General features: G+C 23.6%; 1 protein-coding gene across 1 annotated transcript in view; it reads left to right on the forward strand.

Annotated features, from left to right (window-relative positions):
• Positions 1-67: 67 nt before the first annotated feature.
• rg (A kinase anchor protein rugose) overlaps positions 68-15,998 on the forward strand; it is a gene marked incomplete at its 3' end in the record, with an annotated part of 28,756 nt that continues 12,825 nt past the window's right edge. Inside the window, exons 1-25 of the mRNA XM_011501259.1 lie at positions 68-79; positions 645-771; positions 858-958; positions 1,068-1,163; positions 1,663-1,784; positions 3,380-3,506; positions 4,191-4,310; positions 4,401-4,547; positions 5,349-5,456; positions 6,080-6,220; positions 6,508-6,653; positions 6,903-7,116; positions 7,527-7,749; positions 8,244-8,386; positions 8,458-8,648; positions 8,727-8,835; positions 8,910-8,991; positions 9,121-9,437; positions 9,610-9,831; positions 10,506-12,171; positions 12,479-12,644; positions 12,730-12,883; positions 13,066-13,245; positions 13,760-13,900; positions 14,247-14,354. Coding sequence (XP_011499561.1) covers positions 68-79; positions 645-771; positions 858-958; positions 1,068-1,163; positions 1,663-1,784; positions 3,380-3,506; positions 4,191-4,310; positions 4,401-4,547; positions 5,349-5,456; positions 6,080-6,220; positions 6,508-6,653; positions 6,903-7,116; positions 7,527-7,749; positions 8,244-8,386; positions 8,458-8,648; positions 8,727-8,835; positions 8,910-8,991; positions 9,121-9,437; positions 9,610-9,831; positions 10,506-12,171; positions 12,479-12,644; positions 12,730-12,883; positions 13,066-13,245; positions 13,760-13,900; positions 14,247-14,354 — 5,163 coding nt within the window. The remainder of the gene's footprint in view (positions 80-644; positions 772-857; positions 959-1,067; positions 1,164-1,662; positions 1,785-3,379; positions 3,507-4,190; positions 4,311-4,400; positions 4,548-5,348; positions 5,457-6,079; positions 6,221-6,507; positions 6,654-6,902; positions 7,117-7,526; positions 7,750-8,243; positions 8,387-8,457; positions 8,649-8,726; positions 8,836-8,909; positions 8,992-9,120; positions 9,438-9,609; positions 9,832-10,505; positions 12,172-12,478; positions 12,645-12,729; positions 12,884-13,065; positions 13,246-13,759; positions 13,901-14,246; positions 14,355-15,998) is intronic.

The following is a 15,998-nucleotide window of genomic DNA, read 5'->3' on the forward strand; positions in this document are numbered from 1 at the left end:
ATAAATGTTAATCCATAACTTTTAATAAATAGCATATTACTAATGTTGTTAAAAATATGATTGAACCATGGCATTACTTGTATAAATATTGTAAAAACCTACAATTATATCAGTTACATCACAAATTTACAATTTTCATTTTCTCATTAATATTTTGTAAACTATATTGAATTTATTATAATTAATTAATATATCATGCATTAATACATAAATAAATTATTTAGTTTACTCAATTAATTTTTTAATTTTTTCTTAATTGTAATAATATATAAACCATTTAATAGCATAATAAGATTTTTATAATGAGAATAACGTATATCTAATTTTTATTATTACATATGGAAGAATACAAATTATGAAATTCTCATGTATACAAATTATACAAATATGTACAAATATATACATATAACTTATATAATAAAGAAAAATGGATAAAAAATCTATTATAAACAATTTATATTAAACTTCATATTCATACCGTATTTATATAGTATATCATAATATATTTTTTAAATTTCGAAATACAAACAAATGAAGAAAATGACTAATCTGTAATTTTTATTAATTAAAATTTTCTGACATAATATTATTATGATAAGTTATTATGATACTCTTTTATATATGTGATTGTTTTTTTATTACAGGCTGAAATTTGGAGTGTCTTTATAGCCATATTGAGAAAAAGTGTTAGAAATCTGCAGGCTTGTACAGACATTAATCTTATTCAACATGTTCTGCATCGGTTAGCGAGAGCAGAAACAATTGTTGCGGGTTTGTAAAAAATTGTTCAATAATTAAAAATGTAGATATTTATATATCATAGTTAATAGGAGTATATCATTATTTTTTATAAATAGATCTGTTAATTGACATGCTGGGTGTGCTGGCTAGCTACAGTATAACAGTGAAGGAATTAAAGCTATTGTTCGGTGCAATGAAGACAATCAAAGGAAAATGGGTAAATCTTAAAAGTGTATTTAGGGTTTTAAGGCATTGTTTGATAAAAATAAAAAATTTATAAAATTTCTTTATGTAATCTTTTTTTTTGACAATTTTATAATTTGTAGCCAAGGCATTCTGCAAAACTTTTAAATGTTTTGCGGCAAATGCCACAACGAAATGGCCCCGACGTCTTTTTCAGTTTTCCTGGGCGAAAAGGATCAGTAAGTTAATAAATTTGCACATTTTTATTTTTTCATTTTATGGTTATTATAGGAATTTAGAAAATATGTTTGAATTGGAATTTTAATGTAATTTAGAATCTCATATTGATAATTCTAAAAATAATATCGTTTAGATAAATATAATTGTTGTAGACCATTCAGAGTAACTTATAATTAAAATATTTTTAAATTTAAATATTTAATAAATTTTTATGTTATTTATATAATAGTGCTATGAATTACTAAGAATTTAGAACAGATAAATTTGAATAATATTGTAGTTATTATAAATATACTAAGTCTGTTTACTTGATTATTATCATATTCAATTTTATAAAATATTTTAATTTTTGCGTGCAAGAATTATATATTTTACAAAAATAATTACAATTATACGTCCTTTTACTACATTTTGAAATTTTTAATCTCTTTCAAATATTATTTAATTCATAAATTTATTTAATATAATAATTAAATCTTAATTAAATTAATTATTTAGGCAATCGTCCTTCCACCATTAGCGAAGTGGCCGCATGAATGTGGTTTTACATTTACAACATGGTTTAGGTTAGATCCTATTAACTCCGTTAATATTGAACGTGAAAAGCCATACCTATATTGGTAAGTATATTATTATTATTATACAGTATATCAGTCGAACTTTTATTTTCCATTTAAAATAATTTTTGTAATGCTTTATTAAATAGGTGAATATTTTTCTAAACTTATAAAATTGAAAATAACCGTTTATAACAGAATAATAGAATTATAATAGCATTGTAATAGAATGTGGAAAATTATATCGAAGTTTCTATTAAAAATAATATTTATAAACTAATATATATATACTATAATAGAATATCGATAAGTCTTTTTTTGTAAATAAAATTAAAGAATAAATTGTATTAATTAAACATATGTAACAATACTATAAAATTATTAGCGGAAATTAGTGTCAATATTCGTATCGATTGAGATATGTTTTATTGAGGTAATAATTTAGTCCTTCTTTTACTCTGAATAATCGTAGGTTGAATAGGGACTGGATGAATGGTAAAAGAGACACTTTTTCTCAAAACAAAGAGAAAATTTTGTTAGGCGTTTAATTTATATATTGGCAAATAATCAACACTTATAATGACGATGGAGTTATGGTACATTGATCTTAAAAATTATTGGTTTTTCTATTTTATAATTATATCAGGCTGCGTTTATAATGTACAAGTCATAAAAGATTTAATAATTATACAAATACTTGTGTATAAGTAACTGACGGCTTTAAAAGCTTTTAGGTTAATAATTTTATCACTAGTATCACGAAAGTTGAAAAATTGTGTACTTCGTGAATGGTTAGTAATACTATGGAAAAGGCAAGGAGATTTGAAGATAATAACGAGAGGGGTGGGAAAAAAATTTAAAGGTAATGGCAAGAGAAACAGAGAGTAAGTCAAAAGGAACGTCAAGAAAAATGTAAGGTACATTGAAAGAGAGTGCTTGGAAGTAACGGAGAAAGTACCCAGAGCCAATGCTTAAAAAAAAACAGGTTAACGGATAGCGACGTTGAGCAGCACTCATGTTCTTTAAGGGGTGTTGCGATTGTGAGGTAGCAGAGATTGTACGAGGGGTAGTAGCTTATCGCAGCTTATACGGGGAGCATTTATGCAGGTTATAAGAGGAATATCAGAATGTATAATGAATCGCAATCAGGTATGGGTATACAAGACAGGAGCAGTACTTATGGGATCTTTACAAAGTGATAAAAAAAATGATAGTAACTAGTTTGTAGATTTGTATTTTTATATTGTTTCTGCATTATGTTTATTTAAATCATGGTAACGAACATTGAAAATTTCTTTTATAAATTTTTATTTTTATCGTATTATTTTTCTACACTTTATAATATTCTTTAAGGAATGAAATCAAATAGGTTAAGTAAATACTGTATTATTATATATTACCAGCTAATTTATTTATATGAATATACATTCTATCTTCTTATAAACACTTGTATTTTGCACTGAGTAGCCGTTCGAAGTGTATTTTTACACTTTTTTAATTTTTACCGCCTTAAGACAATCATTTACAGTATAATGTATCCGTACAACATTTTAAATAATAATTATTTATTAATATATGTATATATAATAAATTATATATTCTATTAATTTATTTAAGTTTTAAGCCTATATAATAATTCTTTTTTAATTAAATTTTAGTTTTAAAACTGGTAAAGGTGTGGGATATTCGGCTCATTTCGTTGGCAATTGCTTGGTTCTTACATCAATGAAAATAAAGGGCAAAGGCTTCCAACATTGTGTCAAATACGAGTTTCAACCTCGAAAGGTATCTCAATGTACACTTGTTAAGATTACTTTTTTACTAATTTTACCATTATTTTATTAAAAATTTACTTATAGATTATTGTTAGAGTTGAAAGTTATATAAACGTCAATTAAATTACATTTTAATGTGCACATTTGTAAGTGTCGATTAAGTCGATTAAATTAGTTAGTAAAAATTTATGAAATAATACGCTTTTTTCTTAGCATGTTTATGTCTATGTGTAATAAAAAAATCAGAAATATTAATTATTTGATTTCATCATATATTTTGACATTCTCTTCATAATTTCGTCAATGATAAATATATAATTTTACGTTCTTTTATTTTGATATATGGATTAATTTTCGTATAAAAATGATTACGATTTTAATATGGTTTGTACATTTCTCCTCATTCGCTCTTCTTTTGTACATTAAAATTTTATTACCATGTATCATATATATAAACTCATAAATTTCATTTTAAAATTTAATGAAATGAGAAATTTAAATATAAATTATATAAATTACAATTTCAAACAATTTCAAATTGTTCACATTTAACAATTAATTTTTACATACAAAATAATATGTATGTTATATATAAATTAATGATAATATTAAAATACATTGAAAGAAAAATAAATTTGTTTAATTGTATAATATATTTTATCTACTGTGAATTAATTGCATATATGATTTACAGTGGTATATGATCGCTGTTGTGTATATATATAATAGATGGACGAAGAGTGAAATAAAGTGTTTGGTCAATGGTCAACTTGCCTCAAGCACAGAGATGGCATGGTTCGTTTCAACGAACGATGTGAGTACATTATATATAAATACTTCATGCACTTAATAAATAATGCACTTCTATTTATTCTTATATTTTTTAATTTGTAATGTTCAATAGCCTTTCGATAAATGTTATATCGGCGCAACGCCAGAACTGGACGAGGAGCGCATTTTTTGTGGACAGATGAGCGCAATTTATCTCTTCAGTGAAGCTCTAACAACCCATCAGATTTGTGCAATGCATCGATTAGGCCCTGGTTACAAGGTAATACGGGGCCGATTATAATTATAATAATTTAAATTTAAAATACTTATAAATTTATTAAGACTATATAAGATATTCTATGAAAAAAAAATTTTTTAACTTCGAAATTGTATTTCTGTAGTTCACAAATTTTACATAGTAAAGTAATAAACATTGCAGCGAATTTTCAAGAAAAGTTACAGATAAAAAAAATCATCTTTCAACTATTTTGAATAGACGATTCTACATTATTTAAATCTTTACTAAAAATTATAAATTTTATGATACACAAATAGACTTTAGTGAACCGGTATTCATTTTTACTATAGTTTCAAATACTATTATATGAATGTTTTATTTATATTATATGAAGTTTACAATTTATAATTGGCATTCTTTGAAAGTAAATATATATATATATATATATATATAAGTAAATATTTTATAATTCGAAATATTATTAATTAAAATAATTAATTATAAATTATTATAATGAATGTCTAGAGAAAGAAAATTTTCAATTTTAATTGTTGATATTTGAAAAACATATTTTTATTATTTTATTAATAATATTGTCAGTGACCAAAATTATGTTAAGAAAGAGTAAATAAAATTTGAAAATTTTTAAAAATGAATAAAATCTTTTAAAAAGCGCTTTAATTAAACTAAAATATATTTAAAATTATTTTTTAGATTTAATAATTTGTCGCATTCGATATTTTAAAAATATGTAATTAAATTATATTTTAAATAAATAAGAAGTCATTATATTAATATTTTTTCGTTTATAAATTTTTGTATAATATATAAGCTTTTTTTCAGAGTCAGTTCCGGTTCGATAATGAGTGTTACTTAAATCTTCCCGATAATCATAAAAGGGTGAGTGGTGAGCAGGAACTCACAAGCATGGTGGATCAAAGTATAATGACTGTAAGCATTCTATTTTTGTTTTTGTTTTATTTTACATTTTGACAATTACTATTATTTGACATTTATTTTTATTAATATATCTGTGTCTGTTTACTACGTTCACCTTCATTAAAGGTAAATACTCAACGAATAAAATATTTTATTTTTAAAATTTTTTTTTGATGTTTTTTTAAAAACATCGTTAATTTGAGCTACGTGAAACGTATCATTTTTATATTTTTATTACCTTTATACATATTTAAAAATTATTAATTGATTGATTAGTTTTTTTTTTTTAAATATTATTTCTTATTATTACTTATTTTAAGTGGCTTAGAATAGCTAGAGAACTATGTTGATGTACTGTAATATAATAAGAGATTAGGCTAACGTTGGTTGTTAATTTTTAATTTGCTATTCTTACTTTTATCATTTTTGTTGTAATTATATATTTTTTATGTTTATAAAAGCCTGTATTATAATATCAGTTTAATGTATTTAGAATGGTTTGTTCATTTCAAGCATGCATTTATATATTTTACATGATTTATTTTTAATCTTTTTGTTTCTTTTGCTTTACATATTAGAATCCTTTGATTTTTTTATTACTATTTAATATGTTAATAGAAATTACTTTACTGCAGGTACTGTATGATGGAAAATTGTCTAATGCGATTATGTTCATGTATAATCCGGTGGCAACTGACTCTCAATTATGTCTTCAGAGTTCACCAAAAGGAAATGCATCTTATTTTGTACATACTCCACACGCTTTAATGTTACAGGTCTAATTAAGTTTATTGTGCTTAATAGTAGTAATCAATACATTATTTTAAACTATTAATTAATACAACCATATAATTGAAGAAATAAATTTTAAATATTTGCATTTAAATAATATTTGTAGAAATTTATATCTTTTAAATAATATATTATTATAAATGTATGAGCTATAATAATACATAACTACCAAAATATTTAACTTTTTAATGATTATTCCTTTTTATTCTACTTAATTTGATTTTAATTTTTATAAAATGATTATTATTCAAGATAATTAATATATTTTCAGGATGTTAAAGCTGTAATAACACACTCCATTCATAGCACATTGAATTCCATTGGTGGAATTCAAGTTCTTTTTCCGTTATTTTCACAGTTAGATATGCCTTATGACTGTATTGCGTCTAATGATATAAAACGAGATCCAACTTTATGGTAATAAAGACTTAAAAATAAAATCTATAATATGAATTTACAAAGATAGTTTTTTTTCTTTCAATAAACTTTTTATTTTAAAGTTATTATTTTATGCAATTTTAGTATTGATATATTTTAGAGTAAAAAAAAATTAAAAATTGATATTGTATAAAGATTCTGTAATGTAGATTCATAAAATTCTTTAAAAAAGTATTTATCACCAAAGTAATGAACATATTTTATTTAAAATAAATGATTTTTTTATAGTTCAAAACTATTGGGATTTATTTGCGACTTGGTAGAAAGTTCACAAACAGTGCAACAACACATGGTGCAAAATAGAGGGTTCCTCGTAATTAGTTACATGCTTCAAAGAGCGAGTCGAGAGCATCTTACTATAGAAGTGCTTGCTTCTTTTTTGGAACTCACAAAACATTTAGTCACATGTCTCAGTGCTAATAGTGATCTCTTATTGAAACAGGTATTTTATATAAATTTATTTTAGGCATGTAGAAATTTTTTTATTTTGAACTCAGATTATTTGAATAATAAAAATTAAGAATATATAGCATTTGTTTGATAATTAATTATGTAATCATTCAAAGATAAATTTATCATTATCTCAAATCATAATTCAATTTATTTTATAAATATTTTTCAATAAAATTTTTGATATGTGATACTGTAATAAATTTTTTTATTTTGTAATGTATAAGAAATTAATCATTACATTAATATTATTCAATTTGGCGATATGAATCAAAGAACATTCACAAATTTTTAATATATAAATATTCAGTAACTTAAATATCTAAATCAGATTAATTTGATTTATGAACATATAGATCCATATCGATATAGTCTTTTTATTTTGCATTCTTGATGTGGCAGTTATTGGATCATGTCCTGTTTAATCCAGCCTTGTGGATTTATACGCCAGCACCCGTCCAGACACGTCTTTATTCATATTTAGCTACTGAATTTTTAAGCGACACACAGATATATTCCAATGTTAGACGCGTTTCCACCGTATTGCAAACAGTCCACACACTCAAGTACTATTATTGGGTGACAAGTCCTCGAAGCAAAAGTGGTATTACGCCAAAGGGATTGGGTAAGCATATATCAATTTTATATTTTGCTTATTACTTTTATATTATAAAAAATATTACACCATAGTTATACTTTTACAATATTTGTATTAAATAAATTGATTATTTTTTAATCAGTTTTGTATTTTAAAATAGTTATATAACAACTTAATTTTTAAAAATTATTAAACATAATGGAGAAAACCGTGAATCAGCAATCAAGAGCCAATTTCTTTCATAGCTTGAAATTGATGAGAATCGTTTAATTGATTCCATCGAGGCATTCAGCTTTGGTTCAAATTAAAAATCAAATTAAAAATCAAATTAAAAATCATTATATTAGTTGTGTTATAAATTTAATCGTTGACAATTGATTAAATATATATTATGTTCCTCATATTAAACATATTTATTAATTATTTTAATGTGTTATTTACAATTAAATTTTATTCGTAAAAATAATTTGTTTATTATATTTCATTAATAATTTATAAAAATTAATGTTTGTTTACAAAAGATGGACCAAGACCTCAACAGAAGGATATTTTGACAATACGATCATATATTTCACTTTTTTTAAAGCAACTAATTATGATTGGAAATGGTGTTAAAGATGATGAATTGCAAAGTATTTTAAATTATTTAACTACAATGCATGAGGTAATTTTGCAAATTTCTCTAATAAGATGTAATACTAATATATTATTTTTTAATGAAAAATTATTTTACAGGATGAAAATTTACATGATGTATTACAAATGCTTATATCATTAATGTCTGAACACCCATCATCTATGGTTCCAGCTTTTGACACAAAACAAGGCGTTAGAACCATCTTCAAACTTTTAGCAGCTGAAAGTCAATTAATCAGGTTACAGGCATTAAAATTGCTTGGATTTTTTCTCAGTCGCAGTACACATAAGTAAAAATTAATAATTGACATGATTAATTATTACATTCTTATTTAAATTTAAGTGCAAATTATTCTTTTGATTTCCAGAAGAAAGTACGATGTTATGAGTCCTTACAATTTGTATACGTTACTGGCAGAAAGATTACTTTTGAACGAAGAAACCCTTACTCTACCTACATACAATGTTTTATATGAGGTTAGTAGATCATTTCTTAATATGATAAATAAAATATCGTACGAAGATTAATTTAACAAATCTTTATTATTTAGATCATGACAGAACACATTAGTCAACAAATTTTATATACAAGGCATCCGGAACCGGAGTCACATTATCGACTAGAAAATCCAAGTACATTATATACTTATTTTTATATTTTCTTTTATATATTTTTTTTATCTTTTATACACACACACACACAAACACACATATATATATATATATGATATGATATATTATTTATGATTTATATATTTTCAGTGATTTTGAAAGTTATTGCAACACTCATTAGGCAATCAAAACAAACGGAGCAACTGCTAGAGGTAAAAAAACTTTTCCTGTCCGATATGACTCTTCTTTGTAACAATAATCGTGAAAATCGCCGAACAGTCTTGCAAATGTCTGTTTGGCAAGAGTGGCTAATAGCAATGGCTTATATTCATCCAAAAAACACAGAAGAACAAAAAATTTCAGATATGGTTTATTCTTTATTTCGAATGCTTCTTCATCATGCAATCAAACATGAATATGGAGGTTGGCGTGTTTGGGTTGATACGCTGGCTATTGTACATTCAAAAGTGTGTAAAATAATTAAATTATTTTCCTTAATTAAAATATATTAATAATTAATAATTACATGCATGATACTACTTGGATTCAAAACTATAAATATTGTTCATATTATTTAAAAGTAAATTAAAAACAAATAAATTTAAATTAATTATTTATTATAAAAATTTGCTTTTATAGGTATCCTATGAAGAATTTAAATTGCAATTTGCTCAAATGTATGAACACTATGAGAGACAGCGATCGGATAATATTACTGATCCTGAAGTTAGACAACAGAGGCCAATTAGCACGATATCAGGTTGGGATCAACAGCATTCAGTGAATAATGGATATACTCGTTCAACTCATTGGTTAAATGATCAATCTCAAGAATTGCAGCATGTTAATAACAATTACAAAGTAATTCACATATTTATTTTTATAAAAATACTTTATTATTATTATTATTATTATTATTATTATTATTATTATTATTATTATTATTATGTATAAATTACAATAATAATACAATATAAATATGCAATTTTAAAATTTATTTACAAATATTAATAAAATATACTTATATATCTATATATTTCACTACATATAAAATTAAATAAAATTGTAATAAGTATATAATTAATAATATATTGTTAATATATCGCTACACTTAGGTTTTCAAAAATCCTATCAACAGAAGTTTTTTTATTTTTATACAAAAGAATGCAGTTTTTTTTTTACATAATTTACAATAATTTTTTTTTTAATTTTCTAAGTTGCCTTAATGTATTTTTAAAATTAATTAAAGATTATAATTCTATAATTATATATTAATTATTTATCAAATTCTTTCAATAAAAAACGTACTTTATTTTTATTATTTAAATTACCAATATTAGTAAGTTTATGTAGATTATATATTTTTTAAAATTTTTAAATGACCTAAATATGTTTAATAAAAAAATCTAAATTTTAAGTTAGATATTTAAAAAGATTTTTATATTAAAGATCAACTTTTTATAAAATAGACAATATAATCATTTGCCTTTTAATAAGTTAGCAAAATGACTAAAATTGAGATTTCTTTTTTATAGGAGTATAATGTAATAGAAACAAATGATCGATTAGATGAGTCTTGTAGTTGTGATCTAAACTCAGTAGACAATACAGAGAGTGATGGTAGTCCAGCTATAATTTTTCCTCGACATGAAGTAATTAACGAAGTCCAACAAGACAATATGATAGCATCCTCAGATTCACATTTGAATGATGTACATGATGTTACATTAACTACACTGAATGTAACCACTCATATAGATTCAATAACTATTTTTGAAAAGAGTAACAATGAAATTTCACTACAAACACAAGAAACAAATAATTCAGCGTCAATCAATAGCGCTAGTGAAATTTTCAACAATCTTCAGAAAGTCGAAGAGTCGAATTCGAATTCATTAATTGATGAAAAATCAAAAAATGAAAGCATATGCAAACGAGAAAACAAAAATAACGTGCATTCATTAACAACTGTTAAGGACAGTACTAAATCAATTCAATTATCTTTTGTTACACTTGCCGTTGAAAATGAATGTAATCAGACAAATTTGGAAATAAGTGAAAATAAGTCACAAGATAATAATTCTACCTTAAAAAATAAGGAATCTACTACTTCAAAGGAAACTACGATAAGGTGTTCTAAAAAATCAGAGATTAAAATATCTGAAGGTAGTTTTAATGAAGTTTGTTCAGTGTTACCTAAAAAAATCATAGAAGTCTCAAATGAAAATAAAGATACCCATGCAAAATCTGTTACCGGTACCGAAATTAATGCTACTGGGACGAGTATAGAAGAGATATCTGAAGATAAAAAATTAGAAACATCTGAAACTGTTGATGAAATTAATCTTACTACAGTTTCTAATGTCTATGAAATTGAATCCGAAAATATAAGTTCTATTAAAGATCAGGAAAATAAAATAAAGGAATTCAAAGAGGAATTAATTGAAGAGGTAGTTTCAATTCCAAATGCAATAGAATTTGATAAAAATCAGTCTATTAATATAAAAGAAGAAATTGAAAATTCAAATAGCTCTATTAGCTGTACGATAAGTAGTAAAAATATAGACTTTTCAAATAATGAAATTGAGAATGAAAATACAAATATAATTACAACAAATGATTCAATGATAAATGATGAATATGTAGCAGAGAAAAGTGAAAACAAAAGTGCTGTTATTGATAGTACTGACAATGAAATCATAATTGAGCACGATATAAAGGAGCCGTCCATAATTTCTATTAATATAAGTGATAATGAGGAAGAAGTGATCTCGACTACTTTATTACAGACGACAAATGATGCCGCAGTTGTAGATTGTAGTGAAGTTTGTAGTAATAGCAGTGTTATTGAAAGTTCTCTAGAGAATACGGTGAAAGTGCCAAATGCCAAAAAGCAAATTCCAACAATATCAACAGTTTATGATGCGACAGCAAAAATCTTAACTGATGGTATTGTACCTCAAAATGCCGATACCGACGTAATTGTCAATGAAAATCCGTTGATAACTAATGGTGTTTTTGAGCATGTGATAACCACCAACTTGAATAGACGTAGATCTAGTTTACCTAATGTATCAACGGAAAATTTGAGTCGAGAAGACGATAGCGAACATGCCTCCGTATCTCAAAGGAAGAATTTCTCGCCTCAAAAACGACCAAGGAGTGCCTCTACATCGACGCAAGTTGAATCAAATCATTTTGGTAGGAGTTTAGTATACTTATTTTATGCATACAATCATTTTTAGGAATTATTTATTTAAGATTTAATATAAATATTTAATTGATTAATATTACTAAGATATCAAAATTTTAAATAAATTTATGAATAATCATTTTCTTGAAATTTCGAAATAATTGATTAAAAATTATGTACTTAAATTTATATCAAAATTATATATAATAATTGAATAATTGTATATTTAATTCTTATTGAATAATTATGTTAATTATATAATTTATAAATAAATTCAACAATTTTTGCGTGATAATATGTATTTTTTATCAAAAGAGCCTAAAAGAACGATGAAAACAAATCCCTCCACAAGACCTATGTTTAGTCCAGGGCCGTCGAGACCACCTTTCAGAATACCAGAATTCAAATGGTCCTATATTCATCAAAGATTACTATCTGATGTATTATTTTCTTTAGAAACTGATATTCAAGTTTGGCGAAGGTATAATTTTGATAATTATTGCTTTTAATTTTGTGAAAAAAAAATATATATACATATATACATTCAAATTGTATCACCATTTTAGCCATTCAACAAAATCAGTGTTGGACTTTGTTAATAGCAGTGACAATGCAATATTTGTTGTTAATACTGTGCACTTAATTTCACAATTAGCTGACAATTTAATAATTGCATGTGGTGGACTTTTACCATTACTGGCATCTGCTACCTCACCCAATGTATGTTTCTAATTTTTAATATATTTAAGATAGATTGTATTATCTTGTTAACAATAAATATATATTAACTTTGTATTTACCAATTTAAATATACTCGTTATAAATTAAATTGAACTATTTACTAATCAATTATATAATAAATATTAAAAATTACTAATTAAATAGATATTATAATTTTTAAGAGCGAAATGGAGGTAATTGAACCTACACAAGGGATGCCAATCGAAGTTGCCGTTTCTTTTCTTCAAAGACTTGTTAATATGGCGGACGTACTTATTTTTGCAAGTTCTTTAAATTTTGGGGAATTAGAAGCTGAGAAGAATATGTCGAGTGGTGGAATATTAAGGCAATGCTTACGATTGGTTCGTACTTATAAATAGTATTCACATTCTTTTAGTAATAGAATATAGTACAAATAGTTTTAATACGAAAATATTTATTATTTTGATTCTTAATACATTTAAATAGTATTTGGTTATTGTATTTTATATTTTAATTATTGCTACTACTATATAAAATAAATATAAATAAAATAATTGTTAGAAATAAAAAAAAATACAGACAAGGATTACTTATCAATTAGATTTTACATAATTTAATATTTATTCTTATCTTAAATTATTTCTTTTAAAATTGTGTAAATATATTACAAATATTTATTAAACTAATAAAATAGACGTATAAATAATTCTTACTTCAAAGCAAATGTAGATTATTGAACTTTTAATTAATTTAAATATATTAGTTAAATACCATTACAATAAGAAAACAAATATATACATTCTGTCTTAATAGATTTCTATTCATTATAAAATAATATGTTTAGAATTAACTTGTTTGTACGTCAATATTCGATAAAAATAACTGCTTATTTAGGTCTGTACATGTGCCGTTAGAAACTGCTTAGAGTGTAAAGAACGTGGCAGAACTTACAGCATGTTAGGTCGACAAATTGGTACTAGTAATAAATCACAGCACATACAATCACTAATTCGTGGTGCTCAAACGTCACCTAAGGTATGTTAAATACATACAAATACGTCACATATTTTTATTAAAAACTTATATTACATATAATTATATTAACATTAGTCGTAAAGAGATTTGCCTTTCATTTATTTATAATTTATTAACGATTTGTTTCACACTTAGTAGCATATATTTATTAAATAGAATGTATAGTTATAAATCATAATAATAGTGTATTAAGTAAAATTGCTAGAATTAACAAAGTATTTTCTTAAAATTTTATGTAACTGTAATATTAGTTATTAATGTTGAATTTTAATAATAAAAAACAATGTTTTATATTTTCTCTAAAATCTTAATTAATATATTTATATATAATTTCATCCCTTTTCAGAATATTGTGGATAATATCACTCACCAACTTAGTCCTGTTAAAGATCCTGAAAAACTTTTACAGGATATGGATGTAAATCGTTTACGAGCAGTCATTTATAGAGATGTTGTAAGTATATTATAAATAATATATATAATGTAATTTATAAGATTATTGTAACTAATGAGTTTATTACATCAATTTTTTATCTACTATTTTAATGTTTTGCAATTTCTTCTTATTAGTTTATCGAAATGAAATATCTGGATATATAAAAAATTTTCTAAACATTATTAATATTATTAAGTGATCAGATATATATTGAAAATAAAAAATAAATATATAGATATAAAATACCTATCTACATTTATAGATCAAAATAGTAAATAAGTAGAGCTTAAGTATATAAAGAAAATACTTTTGTAAATAAAATGATTAAATTATACAATATATCATTCCATATTTTGAACAATGTTTTTATAATTAATGTAAAATGTAATAAGCAGATTATTAAATTAATAATACAATTTCTATATAGTACATATCTTTATTCTATTTAATATATGTAACAGAACAGATATATTTTAATAACTTCTACTAATACTTGATTTTTTTCAATTCTTTACCATTCTATTCTATTTATTCTATTCTATATATTTTATATTAATTACCAATATTAAATAAAGTAGATGTGCTCGATTTCATTCTAAATGACGAAGCATTTATATCTTACCAATGCTAACTTTTATAAATTTATGCAGAATTTAGCTAAGTATTAGTCGTACATGTAATAAGTATGTTAAGCAAGAAAAAATTAAATAATCAAGGAAAGCATAACCATGTGCAAACTTCTTATATCTTCATGTATTTAAGATATAAGAAATAAGAAGTAAACGCATAAGTATTCAATATCTATTACAGCATGTATTCTTACTTTACGCTATCAAAATATCTAAATATTTAAAAAATGGTTGGATAAAATTTTACAAAATAATTTTAAACTTTATTTGCAACCTCTTCATTATTTTTTACCGATATTTTATGGATATTTTACCTTCACATATATCGAATATTAAACTACATCGAATATTTATTTGAGAAAAAATTTTTTTTTACCTTTTTAATATAAGAAATTTTACAACCCATTTTCATAATTCTACAATTATACATTCTCTCTTCAATGTACATCAATTTGAATCTCGGTTGAAGCTTCAGTTGTAATTGTTTGCTAAATTTAAGCTTACGTTAATTCTTATAATTATTCCATTTTTTTTATCTTGTTCATTTCATTTTCATACTTAGTTGTTTTTCACGATGTATATTTATTGCATAAAAATTTATGAGACGAATTTCCTAAAAAAATATCCAGAATAAAATTGTAAGATATATAAATTTACTGATAGAAAAAAATTAAGTATTATTGTTATTAGAGTAGATAAAGATTTCAATGTTAAGCAAATTTAATTTTATTTAAATTTCTTAAAAAAAGCTATGTAACCAAATATAATAAAGTATTACAGTTATATAATTATAATATATTTTTTATTTTTACTTAATTCAGGCAATTCAAATTCTATTTTAATAATTTGATTTTTTTATGTCAAATTAATATTTAAACAAATATATAGTAGTTTTAATAATATTATTTTAAAAATTATATAAATGATAATAACAAATTATAATTATAACTTTTGATACTTGAATTGCAAGATATTATTTACCTTTTCACATAATACTTTTTGTTTCTGTTCCGGATTGTATCAATGCATCAAA

Source organism: Ceratosolen solmsi, unplaced genomic scaffold (genome assembly GCF_000503995.2).
Source record: "Ceratosolen solmsi marchali unplaced genomic scaffold, CerSol_1.0 scaffold57, whole genome shotgun sequence".
Lineage (NCBI taxonomy): Eukaryota > Metazoa > Arthropoda > Insecta > Hymenoptera > Agaonidae > Ceratosolen > Ceratosolen solmsi.